Source organism: Lissotriton helveticus, chromosome 3_1, assembly GCF_964261635.1.
Source record: "Lissotriton helveticus chromosome 3_1, aLisHel1.1, whole genome shotgun sequence".
NCBI lineage: Eukaryota > Metazoa > Chordata > Amphibia > Caudata > Salamandridae > Lissotriton > Lissotriton helveticus.
Genome location: NC_136061.1, coordinates 176106245 through 176128226, shown reverse-complemented (window position 1 = coordinate 176128226; position 21982 = coordinate 176106245). Strand labels below are relative to the sequence as shown.

The window sequence follows — 21982 nt, the reverse complement described above, 5'->3', positions numbered from 1 at the left end:
CGTTACCAGTGGCGGAGAGCCCTTGTTACCAGCGGAGGAGAGCCCTTGTTACCAGCGGAGGAGAGCCCTTGTTACCAATGACAGAGAGCCCTTGTTACCAAAGGCAGAGAGCCCTGACTACCAGTGGCTGAGACCCCTGATTACCAGTTGCTGAGATCCCTTGTTATCATTGACGGAGAGCCCTTGTTACCAGCGGCGGAGAGCCCTTGTTACCAGCGGCGGAGAGCCCTTGTTACCAGTGGCGGAGAGCCCTTGTTACCAGTGGCGGAGAGCCCTTGTTGCCAGTTGAAGAGAGCCCTTGTTACCAATGGCAGAGAGCCCTGATTACCAGTGGCTGGGACCCCTGGTTACCAGTGGCTGAGAGCCCTTGTTATCAATGACGGAGAGCCCTTCTTACCAATGGCGGAGAACCCTTGTTACCAGTGGCGGAGAACCTTTGTTACCAGGGGTGGAGAGTCCTTGTTACCAGCAGAGGAGAGCCCTTGTTACCAATGACAGAGAGCCCTTGTTACCAATGACAGAGAGCCCTCGTTACCAATGGCGGAGAGCCCTGGTTACCAGTGGATGAGACCCCTGGTTACCAGTTGATGAGAGCCCTCGTTATCAATGACGGAGAGCCCTCGTTATCAATGACGGAGAGCCCTTGTTACAAATGGCGGAGAGCCCTGGTTACCAGTGGCTGAGAGCCCTAGTTACCAGTGGCGGAGAGCTTTTGTTACCATTGGCTGAGAGCCCTTGTTACCAGTGTTGGAGAGCCCTTGTTACCAGTGGTGGCGAGCCCTGTTACCAGTGGAGGAGAGCTCTTGTTACCAGTGGCTGAGAGCCCTTGTTACCAATGGCGGAGAGCCCTGGTTACCAGTGGCTGAGAGCCCTAATTACCAGTGGCAGAGAGCTCTTGTTACCAGTGGTGGAGAGCCCTTGCTACTAGCGGCGGAGAGCCCTTGTTACCAGTGGCTGAGAGCCCTTGTTACCAGTGGTGGAGAGCCCTTTTTACCAGTGGCAGAGAACCCTCATTATCAATGGCGGAGATCCATTGTTTACCAGTGGCAGAAACCCCTTGTTACCAGTGACGGAGAGCCCTTGCTACCAGCGGCGGAGAGCCCTTGTTACCACTGGCAGAGAACCCTTGTTACCAGTGGCGGAGAGCCCTTGTTGCCAGTTGAAGAGATCCCTTGTTACCAGCGGAGGAGAGCCCTTGTTACCAATGACAGAGAGCCCTTGTTACCAATGACAGAGAGCCCTTGTTACCAATGGCAGAGAGCCCTGACTACCAGTGGCTGAGACCCCTGATTACCAGTTGCTGAGAGCCCTTGTTATCATTGACGGAGAGCCCTTGTTACCAGCGGCGGAGAGCCCTTGTTACCAGTGGCGGAGAGCCCTTGTTACCAGTGGCGGAGAGCCCTTGTTACCAGTGGCGGAGAGCCCTTCTTACTAATGGCGGAGATCCCTTGTTACCAGTGGCGGAAAGCCCTTGTTATTAGTGGCGGAGAGCCGTATTTACTAGTGGCGGAAAGCCCTTGTTACTAGTGGCGGAGAGCCCTTGTTACCAGTGGCAGAAAGCCCTTGTTCCCAGTGGCAGGGATCCCTTGTTACCAGTGGCTGAGAGCCCTTGTTACCAGTGGCTGAGAGCCCTTGTTACCAGTGGCGGAGAGCCCTTGTTACCAGTGGCGGAGAGCCCTTGTTACCAGTGGCGGAGAGCCCTTGTTACCAGTGCCGGAGAGCCCTTGTTGCCAGTGGCGGAGAACCCTTGTTACCAGTGGCGGAGAGCCCTTCTTACTAATGGCGGAGATCCCTTGTTACCAGTGGCGGAGATCCCTTGTTATTAGTGGCGGAGAGCCGTTGTTACCAGTGGCGGAAAGCCCTTGTTCCCAGTGGCGGAAAGCGCTTGTTCCCAGTGGCTGAGAGCCCTTGTTACCAGTGGCTGAGAGCCCTTGTTACCAGTGGTGGAGAGCACTTTTTACCAGTGGCGGAGAACCCTCATTATCAATGGCGGAGATCCATTGTTTACCAGTGGCAGAAACCCCTTGTTACCAGTGATGGAGAGCCCTTGCTACCAACGGCGGAGAGCCCTTGTTACCAGTGGCGGAGAACCCTTGTTACCAGTGGCGGAGAGCCCTTGTTGCCGGTTGAAGAGAGCCCTTGTTACCAGCGGAGGAGAGCCCTTGTTACCAATGACAGAGAGCCCTTGTTACCAAAGGCAGAGAGTCCTGACTACCAGTGGCTGAGACCCCTGATTACCAGTTGCTGAGAGCCCTTGTTAACATTGACGGAGAGCTCTTGTTACCAGCGGCGGAGAGCCCTTGTTACCAGTGGCGGAGAGCCCTTGTTACCGGTGGCGGAGACCCCTTCTTACTAATGGCGGAGATCCCTTGTTACCAGTGGCGGAAAGCCCTTGTTATTAGTGGCGGAGAGCCGTGTTTACTAGTGGCAGAAAGCCCTTGTTACTAGTGGCGGAAAGCCCTTGTTACCAGTGGCAGAAAGCCCTTGTTCCCAGTGGCGGGAATCCCTTGTTACCAGTGGCTGAGAGCCCTTGTTACCAGTGGCTGAGAGCCCTTGTTACCAGTGGTGGAGAGCCCTTTTTACCAGTGGCGGAGAACCCTCATTATTAATGGCGGAGATCCATTGTTTACCAGTTGCAGAAACCCCTTGTTACCAGTGACGGAGAGCCCTTGCTACCAGCGGCGGAGAGCCCTTGCTACCAGCGGCGGAGAGCCCTTGTTACCAGTGGCGGAGAGCCCTTGTTACCAGTGGCGGAGAGCCCTTGTTACCAGTGGCGGAGAGCCCTTGTTACCAGTGGCGGAGAGCCCTTGTTGCCAGTTGAAGAGAGCCCTTGTTACCAATGGCAGAGAGCCCTGATTACCAGTGGCTGAGACCCCTGGTTACCAGTGGCTGAGAGCCCTTGTTATCAATGACGGAGAGCCCTTGTTACCAATGGCGGAGAGCCCTTTTTACCAGTGGCGGAGAACCTTTTTACCAGTGGTGGAGAGCCCTTGTTACCAATGACAAAGAGCCCTTTTTACCAATGACAGAGAGCCCTCGTTACCAATGGCGGAGAGCCCTGGTTACCAGTGGATGAGACCCTTGGTTACCAGTGGGTGAGAGCCCTCGTTATCAATGACGGAGAGCCCTCGTTATCAATGACGGAGAGCCCTCGTTATCAATGACGGAGAGCCCTTGTTACCAATGGCGGAGAGCCCTGGTTACCAGTGGCTGAGAGCCCTAGTTACCAGTGGCGGAGAGCTTTTGTTACCAGTGGTGGCGAGCCCTGTTACCAGTGGCGGAGAGCTCTTGTTACCAGTGGCGGAGAGCTCTTGTTACCAGTGGCTGAGAGCCCTGGTTACCAGTGGCTGAGAGCCCTAATTACCAGTGGCAGAGAGCTCTTGTTACCAGTGGCGGAGAGCCCTTGCTACCAGCGGCGGAGAGCCCTTGCTACCAGTGACTGAGAGCCCTTGCTACCAGTGACTGAGAGCCCTTGTTACCAGTGGCGGAGAACCCTTGTTACCAGTGGCGGAGAGCCCTTGTTACCAGTGGCGGAGAGCCCTTGTTACCAGTGGCGGAGAGCCCTTGTTACCAGTGGTTGAGAGCCCTTGTTACCAATGGTGAAGAACCCTTGTTACCAGTGGCGGAGAGCCCTTGTTGCCAGTAGCGGAGAGCCCTTTTTACCAGTGGCCTAAAGCCCTTGTTACAAATGGTATACAGCGCTTGTTGCCAATGGCGGAGAGCCCTTGTTACCAGTGGCGGAGAGCCCTTCTTACTAATGGCCGAGATCCCTTGTTACCAGTGGCAGAGAGCCCTTCTTACCAATGGCGGAGAGCCCTGGTTACCAGTGGCTAAGACCCCTGGTTACCAGTGGCTGAGAGCCCTTGTTATCAGTGACGGAGAGCCCTTGTTACCAATGGCGGAGAGCCCTGGTTACCAGTGGCTGGGAGCCCTAGTTACCAGTGGCGGAGATTTTTTGTTACCATTGGCTGAGAGCCCTTGTTACCAGTGTTGGAGAGCCCTTGTTACCAGTGGTTACCAGTGGCGGAGAGCCCTTGTTACCAGTGGCTGAGAGCCCTTTTTACCAGTGGTGGAGAGCCCTTCTTACTAATGGCGGAGAGCCCTGGTTACCAGTGGCTGAGAGCCCTAGTTACCAGTGGCGGAGAGCTTTTGTTACCATTGGCTGAGAGCCCTTGTTACCAGTGTTGGAGAGCCCTTGTTACCGGTGGTGGGGAGCCCTGTTACCAGTGGCGGAGAGCCCTTGTTACCAGTGGCTGAGAGCCCTTGTTACCAATGGCAGAGAGCCCTGGTTACCAGTGGCTGAGAGCCCTAGTTACCAGTGGCCGTGAGCCCTAGTTACCAGTGGCAGAGAGCCCTTGTTACCAGTGGCGGAGAGCCCTTGTTATCAATGACGGAGAGCCCTTGTTACCAATGGCGGAGAACCCTTGTTACCAGTGGCGGAGAACCCTTGTTACCAGTTGCTGAGAGCCCCTCTTACCAGCGGAGGAGAGCCCTTGTTACCAATGACAGAGAGCCCTTGTTACCAATGGTGGAGAGCCCTGGTTACCAGTGGCTGAGACCCCTGGTTACCAGTGGCTGAGAGCCCTTGTTATCAGTGACAGAGAGCCCTTGTTACCAATGGCGGAGAGCCCTGGTTACCAGTGGCTGAGAGCCCTAGTTACCAGTGGCAGAGAGCTTTTGTTACCATTGGCTGAGAGCCCTTGTTACCAGTGTTGGAGAGCCCTTGTTACCAGTGGTGGGGAGCCCTGTTACCAGTGGAGGAGAGCCCTTGTTACCAGTGGCTGAGATCCCTTTTTACCAGTGGCGGAGCGCCCTTCTTACTAATGGCGTAGAGCCCTGGTTACCTGTGGCTGGGAGCCCTAGTTACCAGTGGCGGAGAGCTTTTGTTACCATTGGCTGAGAGCCCTTGTTACCAGTGTTGGAGAGCTCTTGTTACCAGTGGTGGAGAGCCCTGTTACCAGTGGCTGAGAGCCCTTGTTACCAGTGGCTGAGAGCCCTTGTTACCAATGGCGGAGAGCCCTGGTTACCAGTGGCTGAGAGCCCTAGTTTCCAGTGGCGGAGAGCTTTTGTTACCAGTGGCGGGGAGCCCTTGTTATTAGTGGCGAAGAGCTGTTTTTACTACTAGCGGAAAGCCCTTGTTACCAGTGGCAGAGAGCCCTTGTTACCAGTGGCGGAAAGCCCTTGTTACCAGTGGCCGAGAACAGTTGTTATCTGAAAGAGACACGTTAGTGATAGATTCCTTACCCTAGAATATCCCCAGGCGTCAGACTGGATCCGGAAAATTTTGCTTAGCAATACCCCTGCTCGCTGGCAGGCGTCGTCCGTGGCTCCGCGTCCGTCGTCGGCGTCGTTAGCGCCAGAATGACGTCGTCGGAGTACTTAGACGCCGCCCATGCGCGCTGACGTCAGTTCTTCTTTTTTCTGCGCCAGCTAGCGCAGATCCGGAGAAGCTCTACCCTTAGTCATTTTTTGACTAAACTTTTTTGATCTTTTGATAATTTCTCTTCTCGAGTCTTCGACTCCGACGGTGCTGGTAGGGATGCCTGGGTTTAAACCCTGTTCCAAGTACGACCGACTGATGTAGGTTACCGACCCCCATCACCGGTGCCTGAAGTGTTTAGGCCTCGACCACGACGACGGCACCTGCTCCGACTGCCGGGCCCTGACGTCGAAGGCTAGGCGGGAGCGGTCCCGCAAGCGGCTCGAGCTCCGGCAGTTGGCCCCGCGCCGCTCCAGGTCCCGGTCCCACAGGAGGTCGAGGGACCGGTCGCGGGGTCGGAGTCCTCGCAGCTCCGGAAGCGGACATCGGTCATCAGGATCCAAGTCCTCAGGTAAGAGGCATGAGAGGTCGGAGAGACGTCATCGTTCCTCCGACCCAGCCCGACGCTCGCACGATGCGGCCGGGGGTTCGGGTGACACCACCCACACGGCTCCGACGGAGTCGCAGGCGTCGCCGCCTGCCCCACACCTTCGGGTCCCTGGGCATGACTCGACGCCGGAGGAGATCGAGCGGTACCTGATGGCCATGAGGTCCCTCCCTTCTCTGCCGGGTCCCGTGGCGCCTCTGGGCCCAACGGCCCCGGCTGGAGGCCCTAGCGGGTCGGGTGCTTCGGCCCCGACGCCGTCGTGTGCTTCGGCCCCGGCGCCACCAGCTACTTCGGTCCCGGCGCCGCAGGACCTCACCGGATCCGCTTCCGGGTCGTCGCCGGTCGACCTCACGACCTCACCGGCGCGGCCCCGCGGGTGTCGCCCCCGGCGCCCACTGTGGACGCCGCTTCCGACAGCCTTTGAAGATTTTTATTTCCATGAGGAGGCCCCGTCAGTTGACCCTGTTCTACAGGAGATGGGTGACAAGGGTGATTGGGAGGGGTCTGCGGACCCTCTGGCACAGAAGTGCCAGTCTCAAGAGGACTGGACACATGAGCTTGGGGAGGCCAGTGGTATTGACACTTCGCCAGACACTGGATTTGTCTCCCCTCCCACCGTGGCTACGGAGGAGGGGGCTGCTTACAGTGTAGTGTTGACGAGGGCGGCCTAGGCCTTAAACCTTGAGCTCCCCGTCGCGGCCGTGAGGACTAACCTCCTCACTGAGGTCCTTAAACCGCAGGCAAGCTCCAGTGAGCCTCTGCTGCCGTTTAATGAGGCCTTGTGTGACGTTCTTGTGGGCACTTGGTCCAAGCCCGCCACAGGTCCACCTGTGGATAGGAACGTGGCCAGACGCTACCGCCCGGCCCTGGGTGACCCTTGCGTTTTGTCCACCCATCCCACCCCCGAGAGCCTGGTCATCCAGGCCTCTACTTCCCAGACCGCATTCCCGACAGCTCCGCCCGATCGGGAATCCAAGAGGTACTAACAGTTCGGGAAGAAGGTGTTCTCGTCCCTGAGTTTGGGACTGCGGTCTGTCAATACCGCATGCCTCTTGGGCCGCTACACCCACACCCTGTGGGACACGGTCGCGGACGTGCTGCCACAATGTCCGGAGGAGGTCCGGGCTAAACTCGCTCAAGCCCTTGCGGAGGATCGAGATGCAGCGCAACATTCCATCCGGTGTGGGCTGGATACTACGGACTCACTGGGCAGGGCGATGGCAACGAGGGTGGCGTTTCGACGCCACGCCTGGTTGAGGACCGCCAACTTTTCGGCCGATGTCCAGGCCACTCTTCTGGACATGCCGTTCGATCGCCGCCGCCTGTTTGGCGACACGGCAGACCATGCCCTTGAGCGTTTTAAGGACTCCAGGGCTGCGGCCAAGATCTTGGGCCTCTCGGCCACACGCCAGCAATCAGGTGCCTTTCGCTCCTTTCGTGGCCACGGAAGGGGCGCCCCCACACGAGCTGCCAGCCACGCACCGCAGAATGTTCAACAGCGCGGTGGCGGCCGTGGAAACCGCCGTAGCGGTGGTCGGGGACAACGGCGAGGCCAGTCCACACCTCCCCCCGCAGCACCTGCCTCAAAACCTTCCTAGTCCGTGTTTTCAGGCCCATGTGATGCCAGTGGGTGGCAGGGTTCGCCATCACCTCTTCCACTGGCGCACTGTCACGTCGGACAGGTGGGTGCTGCAAATCGTCCGAAGGGGCTACTCCCTCCCCTTCGAGGCGACCCCTGCAGCCATGCCACCGCAATTCCACCGCGTGTCGGGGGATCACTTGCAACTTCTGCAAGAGGAAGTCACGGCCCTCTTGGCCAAGGGGGCCATCGAGCGTGTTCCTGGGCCAGAAGTAGGGTATGGTTGTTACTCCCACTACTTTCTGGTACCCAAGAAGGGCAAAGGGGGCCTACGCCCTATCTTGGACCTACGGAACGTCAACGGCTTCCTCCGGAAGGAGAAGTTCAAGATGCTGACTTTGGCTCAGGTCTTAGCTGCCCTGGACCCCGGAGACTGGATGGTAGCGTTGGACTTGCAGGACGCTTATTTTCACATCCCCGTCCTGCCGGCCCACCAGCGTTACCTGCGGTTCACGGTAGGCCAGGAGCACTTTCAGTTTACCGTGCTCCCCTTCGGCCTTCCCAGCGCCCCACGGGTGTTCACGAAGGTGATGGCGGTGGTCGCAGCTCAGCTGCGCAAGTTAGGGGTGTCAGTCTTCCCCTACCTCGACGACTGGCTGTTGAAGGCGAGCTCGCCCCAGACAGTCGTCAGCCACCTCCAGACTACGGCCGACCTCCTGCACTTGCTGGGGTTCTCCATCAACGTGCCGAAGTCGCACCTGTGTCCATCTCAGAAGCTCCTCTTCATCGGAGCGGTTTTAGACTCGGCGCAGTTTCGGGTTTATCCTCCCGAACAGCGGGTTCGGGATATTCAGGCTCTGATTCCGATCTTTCAGCCTTTATCCTGAGTCTCGGTCAGGTTGACGCTGCGGCTTCTGGGGCTAATGGCCTCCTGCATCCTTCTGGTGCATCACGCCCGGTGGCGGATGCGGGCTCTGCAGTGGGACCTGAAGTTTCAGTGGGCCCAGCATCAGGGCAACCTGTCCGATCATGTCTTGATCTTGGAGGGCACTGCAAGACAGTTGCAGTGGTGGCTCACGGACCGCGATTGGGTCAGTGGCAGATCCCTCTCCATACCCCACCCGGAGCACGTGGTTGTGACGGACGCGTCCCTCCAGGGCTGGGGAGGCCACATGGGGGAGGCGGAGATCAGAGGCCTCTGGTCTCCGGCGGAGTCCCGGCTCCATATCAACCTTTTGGAGCTGCGGGCGATCCGTCTAGCACTGACAGCATTCCTCCCCTCTGTCCGGGGGAGTGTAGTGCAGGTGTTCACGGACAACACCACCGCCATGTGGTATTGCAACAAACAGGGCGGGATGGGGTCGTGGACCCTATGCCAGGAGGCTCTGCGCCTCTGGCAGTGGCTGGAACATCGGGGCATGACCCTGGTGGTTCAACACCTGGCAGGTTCTCTGAACGCCAGGGCGGACGAACTCAGCCGTCAGTGCATGAGGGATCACGAATGGTGTCTGAACTCGGACGTGGCGCAAGGCCTCTTTCAGCAGTGGGGAGAGCCTTGGTTAGATCTATTCGCCACAGAAGAGAACGCGCAATGTCATCAGTTCTGCGCGTTGGAATTTCCAAGGCGGCACTCGATCGGAGACGCTTTTCGTCGCGCATGAAGTTGCGGTCTATTGTACGCCTTTCCGCCTATACCACTTCTGCCCAGAGTGCTGAAAAAGATCAGGCGCGACCGGGCCCAGGTTATCCTTGTGGCTCCGGACTGGGCACGAAGATACTGGTATCCCGAGCTACTCAGCATGTCAGTCGATCCCCCAATTCGTCTGCCTCTTCGGGAGGACCTTCTGTCGCAGCAGCAGGGGACGGTCCTCCACCCGAACCTGTCCAGTCTCCACCTACAAGCTTGGAGTGACCACTGTGCCTGTGACTAGGCTGGGTCACCCCTCCTGCTCCTGACGCCGTTCCTGCTTGCTCCTGTCCCCGAGCGCCCCAGCCGCCGCCGAGCCGCCCGCCTGCACAGAATTCCCGCCGATGCCTCCCTGCGGCCCCGCCCACCACCAGCCCATTCGCCGCCCCGCTCCCGCCACCCAGCTGACCCGCCTCCCGGCTCCTTACTTATGACGCCCACAGAGCGACCGCGCAGCGGAAGCGCGCAGTGGGTGCACCGATTGAGCGCCGAAGGTGCGCCAAAGGTAAGCCCGTCTGCGCCCGTCCACGCCTGGACCGCGCCCAGTGCCAGGACCCTTCAGCTGCCACTCCTGCAAGTTCACCTGCATCCGGACCTGCACCGTACCCGCACCCACCAAACCGAGAACCAGCAGCAACCACCTGAAGTGCATCCTGCTCAACACCCGCTCCGTCCACAGACACGCGGTCGAGCTTTGGAACCTCCTCGACACAACATCACCAGACGTCGCCTTCCTCACGGAAACATGGATGAACGCCTCCTCAGCACCCGACATCGCCATCGCCATCCTAGACGGCTACAAGATCATCCCAAGGGACCGCGGAAACCAGACCGGAGGAGGCATCGCCATCATCCACAGGAACACCATCCGCATCACGACCAGCTCCGACACCACCTTCACAGCCGCCGAACACCTGCACTTCCAGATCCATACCGACCCCAAGACCACCCTCAGAGGCACCCTCATCTACAGACCCCCGGGACCACGCACACAATTCAGCGAAGACATCGCCGACTCCATCAGCCCGCACGCCCTGCCCTCCGATGACTACATCCTCCTCGGGGACCTCAACTTCCACCTGGAGAACAACAACGACCGCAACACCACAACCCTGCTGGACAACCTCGCCAACCTCGGTCTCAAGCAGCTGGTGACCACCCCCACCCACTACGCCGGACACACGTTCGACGCCGTCTTCTCTTCCAGCAAGGACATCGTCTTCAGCCACGCCACCGGACTCCACTGGACGGACCACAGCTGCGTCCACTTCGGCTTCAGAAGAACCACGACCCACCACCACCACCAGCAACAGGTTGCACGCAGAAGCTGGAACAAGATCACAGCCGACCAGCTCACCGCATCCCTGAGCCAAGACCCACCCACCAGCTCAGCAAACCCCAGCCTGGCCGCCAACAACCTCACGAAGTGGATCAGCAACTGCGCAAACGACCTTGCCCCACTGAGGACCCCGCCTAGCAGACCCGGCAGCAAGAGAGCACCCTGGTTCACCGACGAACTCAAGAGCTCCAAGAAGAACTGCCGAGCCCTTGAGAAAGCATGGCGCAGAGACCCGACACCAGACAACATGACCGCCCTCAAGCTCGCCACCCGTAAACACCACCAACTGATCCACGCCACCAAGAGAACTGCTTTCAAGGTACGACTGGACAACAACGCACACAACAGCAAGGAACTCTTCACCGTCGTCAAAGAGCTCTCCAACCCCAGCGCCGGAAACAATGACATCACCCCATCGCAAGACCTCTGCAACTCCCTCGCCTCCTACTTCCACAACAAGATCACAGACATACACAACAGCTTCAGCACACAACCGGCGCACCCCACAACAGCACCGACGCCCCCCCCCCACCACCATCCGCGCCTGGACCCCGATCACCACCGAAGACACCATCAGGACGATGAACTCCATCCACTCCGGATCCCCAACCGACCCCTGCCCTCACCACGTCTTCAACAAGGCCGACTCCATCATCGCACCCCATCTACGAGACATCATCAACACCTCCTTTGACACAGCCACCTTCCCGGAGAGCTGGAAGCACGCCGAACTCAGCGCTCTACTGAAGAAACCATCAGCAGACCCCACCGAACTCAAAAACTACCGCCCCATCTCGCTCCTCCCGTTTCCGGCCAAAGTCATCGAGAAGACCGTCAACAAGCAGCTGGCCGCCTTCCTCGAGACGAACGGATTCCTCGACCTCTCGCAGTCTGGCTTCCGGGCCAACCACAGCACCGAGACCGCCCTCATCGCAGCCACCGACGACATCCGAGCCCTGCTCGACAACGGAGAAACAGCGGCCCTCATCCTCCTGGACCTCTCCGCGGCGTTCGACACTGTCTGCCACCGCACCCTAGTGCAGCGTCTCAGCAACGTTGGAATCCAGGAGAAGGCACTAGAATGGATCATCTCCTTCCTCGCCAGAAGAACACAGAGAGTCCTCCTACCACCATTCAGATCAGAAGCCACCGAAGTCCTCTGCGGCGTTCCACAGGGCTCCTCGCTCAGCCCCACCCTCTTCAATGTCTACATGAGCCCCCTTGCGGCCATCGCCCGCCAACACAACCTCAACATCATCTCCTACGCCGACGACACCCAGCTGATCCTCTCGCTCACCAACGACCCCGCCACCGCCAGAACCAACCTACACGAAGGGATGAAAGACGTAGCCGAGTGGATGATGAACAGCCGCCTGAAACTGAACTCAGATAAGACGGAAGTCCTCATCCTGGGATCCTCGCCCTCCGCCTGGGATGACTCCTGGTGGCCCCCCGCCCTGGGCAGCGCACCCAAACCAACGGACCACGCACGCAACCTGGGCTTCATCTTGGACTCCTCCCTCTTCATGGCCAAACAAGTCAACGCCGTCTCCTCGTCATGCTTCAACATCCTGCGCATGCTACGCAAGATCTTCCGCTGGATCCCCACCGAGACCAGGAAGACGGTCACCCAGGCCCTCGTCACCAGCCGACTGGACTCTATGCCAGAACCACCGCCAAGCTCCAGAAGAGACTCCAGCGGATCCAGAACGCCTCAGCAAGACTCATCCTCGACGTCCCCCGACACGGCCACATCTCCGGACACCTGAGAGACCTGCACTGGCTCCCGGTCAACAAGAGAATCACCTTCCGCCTCCTCACCCACGCACACAAAGCCCTACACAACCAAGGCCCAAGATACCTCAACAGCCGCCTCAACTTCTACACCCCCACTCGTCAGCTCCGATCAACCAGCAACGCCCTCGCCGCCGTCCCTCGCATCCGAAGAGCCACCACAGGCGGAAGATCCTTCTCCTACCTGGCCGCCAAGACTTGGAACACCCTCCCGACCCACCTCCGCTTGACCCAAGACCACCTCGCCTTCAGAAAGCAGCTCAAGACCTGGCTGTTCGAGCAGTAGCGGACCCCCCCCCCCTCTAGCGCCTTGAGACCCTCCGGGTGAGTAGTGCGCTATATAAATGTGCTGATTGATTGATTGATTGATTGAGATTGAGCGGCGGCAGTTGAGGCCATTTGACTTGCCTCCTGAAGTCTGTAATGTCATTCTGGCAGCCAGGCGTCCCTCCACAAAGTCGGTATACGCCTGCAGGTGGAACAGATTTGTGGCATGGTGCACAGCAAAGGCTGTGTATCCACTCTCTGCACCCCTTTCTGAGGTTCTCCTCTTCCTTCTTTCTCTTGCCCAGCAGGGCTCTGCTCTGGGCACTATCAAGGGGTACCTTTCTGCCCTTTCCGCCTTCTTAAGGCTACCTGAAAAGCCTTCTTTGTTCAAGTCCCCTATTGTAAATAGGTTTTTGAAGGGCATCACACACATGTTCCCTCCTGTTCCTTTCGTGATGCCCCAGTGGGACTTGAACCTTGTTCTTACTTACCTTACTTACCCTTTGAGCCGCTCCATAACTGTCCTCTCCGTCTTCTTACTTTGAAGACTGCTTTCCTGGTTGCCATCACCTCTGCCAGGAGAGTGAGTGAGCTCCAGGCCCTTTCTTCCACACCTCCTTTCCTCTCTGTTCATCCGGACAAGGTTCTGTTGCGGACAAGACCTTCTTTCCTGCCCAAGGTTGTCATGGCCTTCCACATCGGGCAGTCCATCACCTTGCCCACCTTCTTTCCACCTCTGCACCCCTCTAAAGAGGAAGAGCGGCTCCACCGTCTGGACCCAAAACGTGCGCTCTCTTACTATCTGGATCGCACACGCCAGTTCCGGGTGGATGACCAACTCTTTCTTGGTTACGTGGGCGCTAAGAAGCGAAAGGCGGTGCACAATCGGACCATCTCCCGGTGGATCATCTTGTGTATCCAGGCATGTTACTCCTTGGCTAAGAAGGAGCCCCCTGTTGGATTAAGGGTTCATTCCACTCGGGCCACGGTGACTACCACTGCCCTGGGCCGGGGAGTGCCCTTGCAGGACATTTGCCAGGCAGCTACGTGGGCCTCGCTGCACACGTTTGCAAGACTCTACTGCCTGGACAGCCAAGTCCGGAGGGATGGCTTCTTTGGCCGTTCCGTCCTCCAGGACTTTCTGGTGTGATTATTGGTTCGCAGACCCACCACCGGGGTTGGTATTGCTGGGGTATCTATTCTAAGATAAGGAATCTATCACTAACGTGTCTCTTTCAGATGCACAAGTTACTACTTGTGTAACGATATATCTGTAAGAGACATTAGTTAGTGATAGATTCCTTACCGACCCACCCATCCTCCCCGTTCTGCGAACCGATATCTAGGGTTAAGGTCATCCCCTTTCAGGGCCCTAGTTTCATGGCACCAGTGTTGGTTCTATCATGGCTCTGCGTATCTGCCGCGGAAAAGCTGTGTATCAGAACTGACGTCAGTGCGCATGGGCGGCGTCTAAGTACTCCGACGACGTCATTCCGGCGCTGCCGACGACGGACGCGGAGCCGCGGATGACGCCTGCCGGCGCGCAGGGGTATGCGAAGCAAAATTTTCCGGATCCAGTCTGACGCCTGGGGCTATTCTAAGGTAAGGAATCTATCACTAACTAATATCTCTTACAGATATATCGTTACACAAGTAGTAACTTGTGCACCAGTGGCTGAGAACCCTTGTTACCAGTGGGGTGGAGAGCCCTTGTTACCAGTGGCGGAGAACCCTCATTACCAATGGCGGAGAGCCATTGTTTACCAGTGGCAGAAACCCCTTGTTACCAGTGACGGAGAGCCCTAGTTACCAGTGGCGGAGAGCTTTTGTTACCATTGGCTGAGAGCCCTTGTTACCAGTGTTGGAGAGCCTTTGTTACCAGTGGTGGGGAGCCCTGTTACAAGTGGCGGAGAGCCCTTGTTACCAGTGGCTGAGAGCCCTTGTTACCAATGGCGGAGAGCCCTCGTTACCAGTGGCTGAGAGCCCTAGTAACCAGTGCTGGAGAGCTTTTGTTACCAGTGGCGGAGAGCCCTTGTTATTAGTGGCGGAGAGACGTTTTTACTAGTGGCAGAAAGTCCTTGTTACCAGTAGTGGAGAGCCCTTGTTACCAGTGGTGGAAAGCCCTTGTTACCAGTGGCGGAGAACACTTGTTAGCAGTGGCTGGGAGCCCTTGTTACCAATGGGGTGGAGAGCCCTTGTTACCAGTGGCGGAGAACCCTCATTACCAATGGCGGAGAGCCATTGTTTACCAGTGGTAGAAACCCTTTGTTACCAGTGACGGAGAGCCCTTGCTACCAGCAGCGGAGAGCCCTTGCTACCAGCAGCGGAGAGCCCTTGCTACCAGTGGCGGAGAGCCCTTGTTACCAGTGGCGGAGAGCCCTTGTTACCAGTGGCGGAGAGCCCTTGTTACCAGTGGCGGAGAGCCCTTGTTGCCAGTTGAAGAGAGCCCTTGTTACCAGCGGAGGAGAGCCCTTGTTACCAATGGCAGAGAGCCCTTGTTACCAATGGCAGAGAGCCCTGGTTACCAGTGGCTGAGACCCCTGGTTACAAGTGGCTGAGAGCCATTGTTATCAATGACGGAGAACCCTCATTACCAATGGCGGAGAGCCATTGTTTACCAGTGGTAGAAACCCTTTGTTACCAGTGACGGAGAGCCCTTGCTACCAGCAGCGGAGAGCCCTTGCTACCAGCGGCGAAGAGCCCTTGTTACCAGTGGCGGAGAGCCCTTGTTACCAGTGGCGGAGAGCCCTTGTTACCAGTGGCGGAGAGCCCTTGTTGCCAGTTGAAGAGAGCCCTTGTTACCAGCGGAGGAGAGCCCTTATTACCAGCGGAGGAGAGCCCTTATTACCAATGGCAGAGAGCCCTTGTTACCAATGGCAGAGAGCCCTGGTTACCAGTGGCTGAGACCCCTGGTTACAAGTGGCTGAGAGCCATTGTTATCAATGACGGAGAGCCCTTATTACCAATGGCGGAGAGCCCTTGTTACCAATGGCGGAGAGCCCTTGTTACCAATGGCGGTGAGCCCTTGTTACCAGTGGCGGAGAGCCCTTGTTACCAGTGGCGGAGAGCCCTTGTTACCAGTTGCAGAGAGCCCTTGTTACCAGCGGAGGAGAGCCCTTGTTACCAATGGCGGAGAGCCCTGGTTACCAGTGGCTGAGACCCCTGGTTACCAGTGGCTGAGAGCCTTCGTTATCAATGACGGAGAGCCCTCGTTATCAATGACGGAGAGCCCTAGTTACCAGTGGTGGAGAGCCTTCGTTATCAATGACGGAGAGCCCTCGTTATCAATGACGGAGAGCCCTAGTTACCAGTGGTGGAGAGCTTTTGTTACCAGTGGCTGAGAGCCCTTGTTACCAGTGTTGGAGAGCCCTTGTTACCAGTGTTGGAGAGCCCTTGTTACCAGTGGCGGAGAGCCCTTGTTACCAGTGGCTGAGAGCCCTTTTTACCAGTGGCGGAGAGCCCTTCTAACTAATGGCGGAGATCCCTTGTTACCAGTGGCGGAGAGCCTTTGTTACCAATGACAGAGAGCCCTTGTTACCAATGGCAGAGAGCCCTGGTTACCAGTGGCTGAGACCCCTGGTTACAAGTGGCTGAGAGCCATTGTTATCAATGACGGAGAGTCAATGACGGAGAGCCCTTATTACCAATGGCGGAGAGCCCTTGTTACCAGTGGCGGAGAGCCCTTGTTACCAATGGCAGAGAACCCTTGTTACCAGTGGCGGAGAGCCCTTGTTACCAGTGGTTGAGAGCCCTTGTTACCAATGGCGGAGAACCCTTGTTACCAGTGGCGGAGAGCCCTTGTTGCCAGTAGCGAGAGCTCTTCTTACCAATGGCCTAAAGCCCTTGTTACCAATGGTATACAGCGCTTGTTGCCAATGGCGGAGAGCCCTTATTACCAATGGTATAGAGCTCTTGATGCCAGTGACGGAGAGCTCTTGTTACCAATTGTGGAGAGCCCTTGTTACCAATGATGGAGAGCCCTTTTTACCAATTGTATAGAGCCCTTGCTACCAATGGTGGAGAGCCTTGTTACCAATGGCAGAGAACCCTTGTTACCAGTGGCGGAGAGCCCTTGTTACCAGTGGTTGAGAGCCCTTCTTACCAGTGGCGTAGAGCCCTTCTTACCAGTGGCGGAGAGCCCTTCTTACAAGTGGTGGAGAGCCCTTGTTACCAAGGGTGGAGAGCCCTTTTTACCAATTGTATAGAGCCCTTGCTACCAATGGTGGAGAGCCTTGTTACCAATGGTATAGAACCCTTGTTACTAATGGTGGAGAGCCCTTCTTACCAATGGTGGAGAGCTCTTCTTACCAATGGTATAGAGCCCTTGTTATCAATGCTGGAAAGTCCTTGTTACACTGAACTCTTTTCTTTCTGTACGTTCCCAGGACAGTAAAGTAATGTATTGCATGTCAGGTTACCCTGCTGTACATGATCATCACTGTGGGTTTTCTTTTCTTTTTTCTTGCATGAAGCCAGATCTCGTGCAGGGATTAGTGTCCGTGGACATCAGCCCATCTCCAACATCCGCTAACAGCAGCTTCCACACCTTAATCTCTGCAATGAAAAGCGTCCAGGTGGAGGCAAACATCCCGCGCTCCACGGCCAGGAGGCTCGCAGACGAGCAGCTGCGCCTGGGGGTACAGGTACCTGTCATTGACCCGTAAGCCCTCAGTGTGTGCTTGACTGCTGGTTCCTTTTTTGTGGGCATCATTCAAGCGAGCCTTGCATGGTAGCAGCCAGGGGGTGCCAATGTTTCGTGGTGGGTGGGCACATCCATGGGTATGTGTGGGCCCTGTTGGGTCACTGGTGAGTCTTTGTTAACTTTATTTCCTCCATTGACTAACACCCAGCCAATGCAAATGTTGTGAGCATGATCTTGAAGGGTCAGCAGTACATTTATGGTTGCAGTCTATCACATTTGGTAGGACAGAGTGGTGATGTGTGTGTGTGTGTCTGGTATGATGAGTTTGTGAAGGGAGCCCTGATAGTGATGGCAAAGGATAACACACTCTAGGTTAAAAGGTCGGCGAATTTAGTTAAAAGCCACTTAGAAACTTTCAGTATGAAAAGCATTTATTGAAAACATATTTAGTCTGCAATATAAATCTTAGAATTCCACAATGTACCATTACCACGACCTTTGAGAGAGCTAATGTCTTTTTTCATACGGCATCCCTAGTGTGTGTGCCTCTTAATATAGGCAGCCATGCGTCGGTGCATATGCCACTGCATGTCTCCGTCATGTGGTACCAACGAGTCAGTGCCAATGTCACAATGCATCTCTTTCAGGAGGCATCCATTAACTCTGTTCTTTTAATAGGTGGCAGTCAGTGCTGTCTCCTCCAGGTGGATTACTGCTACCATCGTGGATGGCGCCTCATACTGGAGGAGGAGGGGGGGCCAACAAACCCATGGTGGCGGTCCATGGACCACTAGACTGGTGTTCTACCTGTCGTATTACGGGTACGGTAGTTGGCCCACCACTGGACCTCTGCTACCATCGGGATTCTTGATCCCATGGCAGTGGTGTAGCGGTCTGAGGCAGTAGTATGCTGGTGGTGCCGCTGCGGCACTGCCGAGTATATTACGAATTGCCTCACTGCGACCCTTTCCACAGCAGTGAGCCCCGCCATGGAAAGGATGGCAGTGAGGCAACTCAAGGGGCCTCTGTGCACGGGGTGCATGCAGGGGGGTAAATGGTGTGCCTCCTTGTATTTTTGCACCCGCTGTTCCTGCACTGAAAGAAATTCACAGCATTGTGCATTTCTGTCCATGCAGGAACTGGCTGCAGCGCTCCTCCAGTGGTGCCTTTCTAAGGCTCTCCTTTGAGCCTTAGAAAGACACCGCCGTGGGACTGCTGCGGCAGCACCACCTGCAAGGATTAAACTCGTAATCTGGCGGGCGGTCAGACTACGGGTTTGGCGGTCTCGCAGCTGGGCACTGGCATGGCGTCCCGCTGCAAAACCACCAACCTCGTAATCAGGCCATTCATCTTTGCCAGTCGTATTAGAAATGCGTCTCACAGGAGGGTGCCCTGTGTATGTGCATACATGAGACTTCCAGAGTTTAGTATGCAGTTTACGGCAGCTCCCTTCACATTCCTGCTCATACCCGCAGTAAGTCCAGTTGTGTAAGATCATCTGACATACTACCTTTATTATCACCTCATAGCACACCACCGGGGAGATTTCAATTTGAAGATTTTTTTGTCTTTGTTAAACCAATAGAAAACTTGTGGTGTAGCCTCATCATATCACTTAATATCACTAAATCCTGTCCATCTGTAGCAGTCTCTTTATTTGCACGGACCCATTCCAGGTTATTTTTAGAGACGCGTGATCACTAATAGTTTCTACCTCAAAATGTTAGTTCATGTGAAATAGTCTATATTTACAAAAAAATAATGTGCTGCATCCCTGGCTCCTTAAAATGGTCTCCTTGTTGAAAGTAAGCCACATATCACATGTTAAGAACTCGAAATGAACATTACGTAACATGAGAGATATGAAGTGAGGAGTCTTGAGATTGTGCTAAATTGCAAAAGGCCCTTGGGAGGAATATACTACATATTTTGATCATTATAAGATGTCCCGGATAAAACACAACTGATTGGATCTAAAAAAACACGGAGCAAAACATAAATAATGGGATGAATTTGAATGAGACTATTCAAGGCAAACCATAGTTTATAAAGGTTAATGATTAAAGTTATAGGACAATACCCTGTTAATTCAGATCTGGTATTTACAGACAAAGAGTATATTTTGTATCCGGTGGATTGGTTCCAAGAACATAGCCATTGAGGACAAATAGCATTTGGATCTTGTAACAATACAGCAGATTATTGCTCATCTAAAAAGTTGTGGACTAAATTATACTGATCCATACATAATTATATTTTTCAAAATGTAGTAGTTTATTGATCTTGGTTAGAATTACTTCCTGTCTTTCATGTAGGAAAAATAAATAAGAATGTCATAGGCTTCTAGCCCTTTTGGACTCATGTGCCACTATTTTGGAATGCCTGTGTTCATTTTGTCTGGAAGGGTGAATAAAAGATCACAAGGCAAACCAGAATGATTCTGCCTGAATCATAGTGCATATCATCATGCTTTGCCTGAATTACTGCTGATTTGTGGACGTTTTTGTCATATTTGATAAGTTTGATAGATCACTATTGTGGCATAAATTAATGTGCTAAGGAATACCATGATACCTAATATCTGTACTTAGAATACATCATTGCAAACTGGACAGGGGTTATTTTGGGTTAGAAGGGCCAAAGTATGGCTAAAATCTCAGTAAATAATGGTCTTGAGCAGGGTTATGAGGTCACCCTGATTTTCAGTAGCTTATATCTAGCAGACTTTCAAAAAGTAAACTATTTCCCCCAAAGGATGGTTGACCTCGCACAAGCGTGCCAATGTGTATACTACTAATACAAGATCAGGCTTCAGTGGATTTTTCGAGAAGTGGTGAGCGACCCTCCCCAGGCTGGCTCAGGAACAACTACATTGTCTCCAGTATGCAGATGACATTGTCCTGCTCCGCCAAAGGCCAATAGGACTGCAGCGCTTAATTAACTAATTGAGTGGATACATTCAAAACCTGCACTTGGAACTTAAATATGATCAAACCAAGGTGGTCTGTTTTTCGAGTTCTTCCTCAAACGAAAGTCTCCATTTTCCCGGCGGGCAAACGGCTGAGTGTTAGAATCAGTCAGATCTTACAAGTACCTTGGTGTCAATATAGACTCCCATTTAACATTCGAAGAATACCAGTCTACCAGAAGAGCAACAGCAACGAAACTTCTGTTTGCATTCAGAACAATACACATAAATACAAGCAACACATCGACCCACCATCTACTCCAGGCCATCACTGCAAAGTTTCTCTCATAGCTCACCTATAGTTCCGAACTGCTGAAGAGGAAAGACCCGGCCACCTAAAATTGGTTATAGTCAAACCTTTTCAAACGTGAAGACATCCATATCTGTCAGGACAGCTGATCGCAGCAAAAAATACAGAAGTGGATGCCTGCTTGTGCCCCGGGGGGACTGACAAAAAAACCCACGCAAAGCGTATTGGCACCAGATGGCACGCTGAGTGTTGAAATGACTCCATAGGCGGGGGGAAAATGCTACTGCCGGCCACAGCTTGCAGTGCATGTGCACGAGTGGTGCGCGCAAAGCAGTAATCACGCCATATGGCGCCTCTGCTGAAGCCCGTGCACATGCACTGCAAGCTGTAGCCAGCGGCGGGGTCAGACGAGACCTAAAAACTGTTTGGGATATCGCAATATGTCTCGCAAGCCCAAGTCAGATTACAGTCTAGCCTTCTCCACCAGGACCCAGAATGGAATGGAGCCCTAGTAAAATTATGCTGTAGGCTGAGATCTGCTCAACCCCACGCAGTGGCCCACCTGTCTTGGTAAGAAATGGGAAAACAGCCCCACAGTGTGGCCTCTTGGCTCTCTGCTTTACAGCAATCAACCGAAGCTTTAATGCTTTTCATGCATCGAATGGCCCCCGGCCGTCCGACGTCACAGTGGGTGTGTGTGTAGGACAATCGGGGGCCGTCCGATTTGCGCACACGTGGAAAACACCTGCTCAGCGGGGGAATGTGCGCTGCGGCGAAGGTGTTAAAACTAGAGGATGCTTGGGTTACACCCATGGAATTTGCTGCCTTTAAATGGCAACAGAGTCACTAAGCTACCATCACAAACTCTTGATCAAGGAGAATTTGCACACAAACGTCATGCATGGGAAGTCATGTCATCCTTTGCCGCCTGTGGCCCAGAGCCAAACTTGACTGCTCACTTTTCCACTGCTATGAAATATACCCTGCTGTGCATTATTCTTGGTGTTTATCCATCAAAGGACTTAGGGCCAGATGTAGGAAGCCGAATTCTGGTCGGTAATGGCCGAAATTACCGAATTTCGGCCATTACCGACCGGAATTAGGCTTTTCAGATGTAGGTGGCCAAATTGTAGGATTTGGTAATTTACCGAATCGGTAAATTACCGAATTCTTAGCATACCGATTCGGTAAATTACCGAATCCTTAATGTAGAGAGCCCTCAAGTGAGTACTTTTTACATTTAAGGATTCGTTATTTACCACCTACTATTAGTTGGTGGTAAATACCGAATACCTTTTTAAAAAGCAATTTTGTGCTTTTTATTCAGTGCCATGTGGCAGACATACATGTATGTCTGCCACATGTGCACCCATGTACTATACAGGGGTGCAACAGGGTGTCAATGTACCACCCTGCCACCCTTGTAGGTCTACCCCCTATTACCGATTTGGTATTTACCGAAGGCCCATAGGAATGAATAGGGAATACCGATTCGGTAAATACCGAATTGGTATTTACCGAATTTTACTGATTCTGTAACATTTAGCGAATCATTAGCTACATATCATTGCCGATTCTGGTAAACTATA

General features: G+C 54.6%; 1 protein-coding gene across 4 annotated transcripts in view; it reads left to right on the top strand.

Moving 5' to 3' along the window:
- Positions 1-21982, top strand: part of ABHD11 (abhydrolase domain containing 11) — a 149895-nt gene that overhangs the window by 92163 nt on the left and 35750 nt on the right. For 3 of the 4 annotated variants that reach the window (XM_078679504.1, XM_078679506.1, XM_078679505.1), the window contains exon 4: positions 17006-17176. The exons of the other annotated variant lie outside the window; for it this stretch is intronic. In XM_078679504.1, coding sequence (XP_078535630.1) covers positions 17006-17176 — 171 coding nt within the window. The remainder of the gene's footprint in view (positions 1-17005; positions 17177-21982) is intronic. 4 annotated transcript variants of the gene reach the window in all.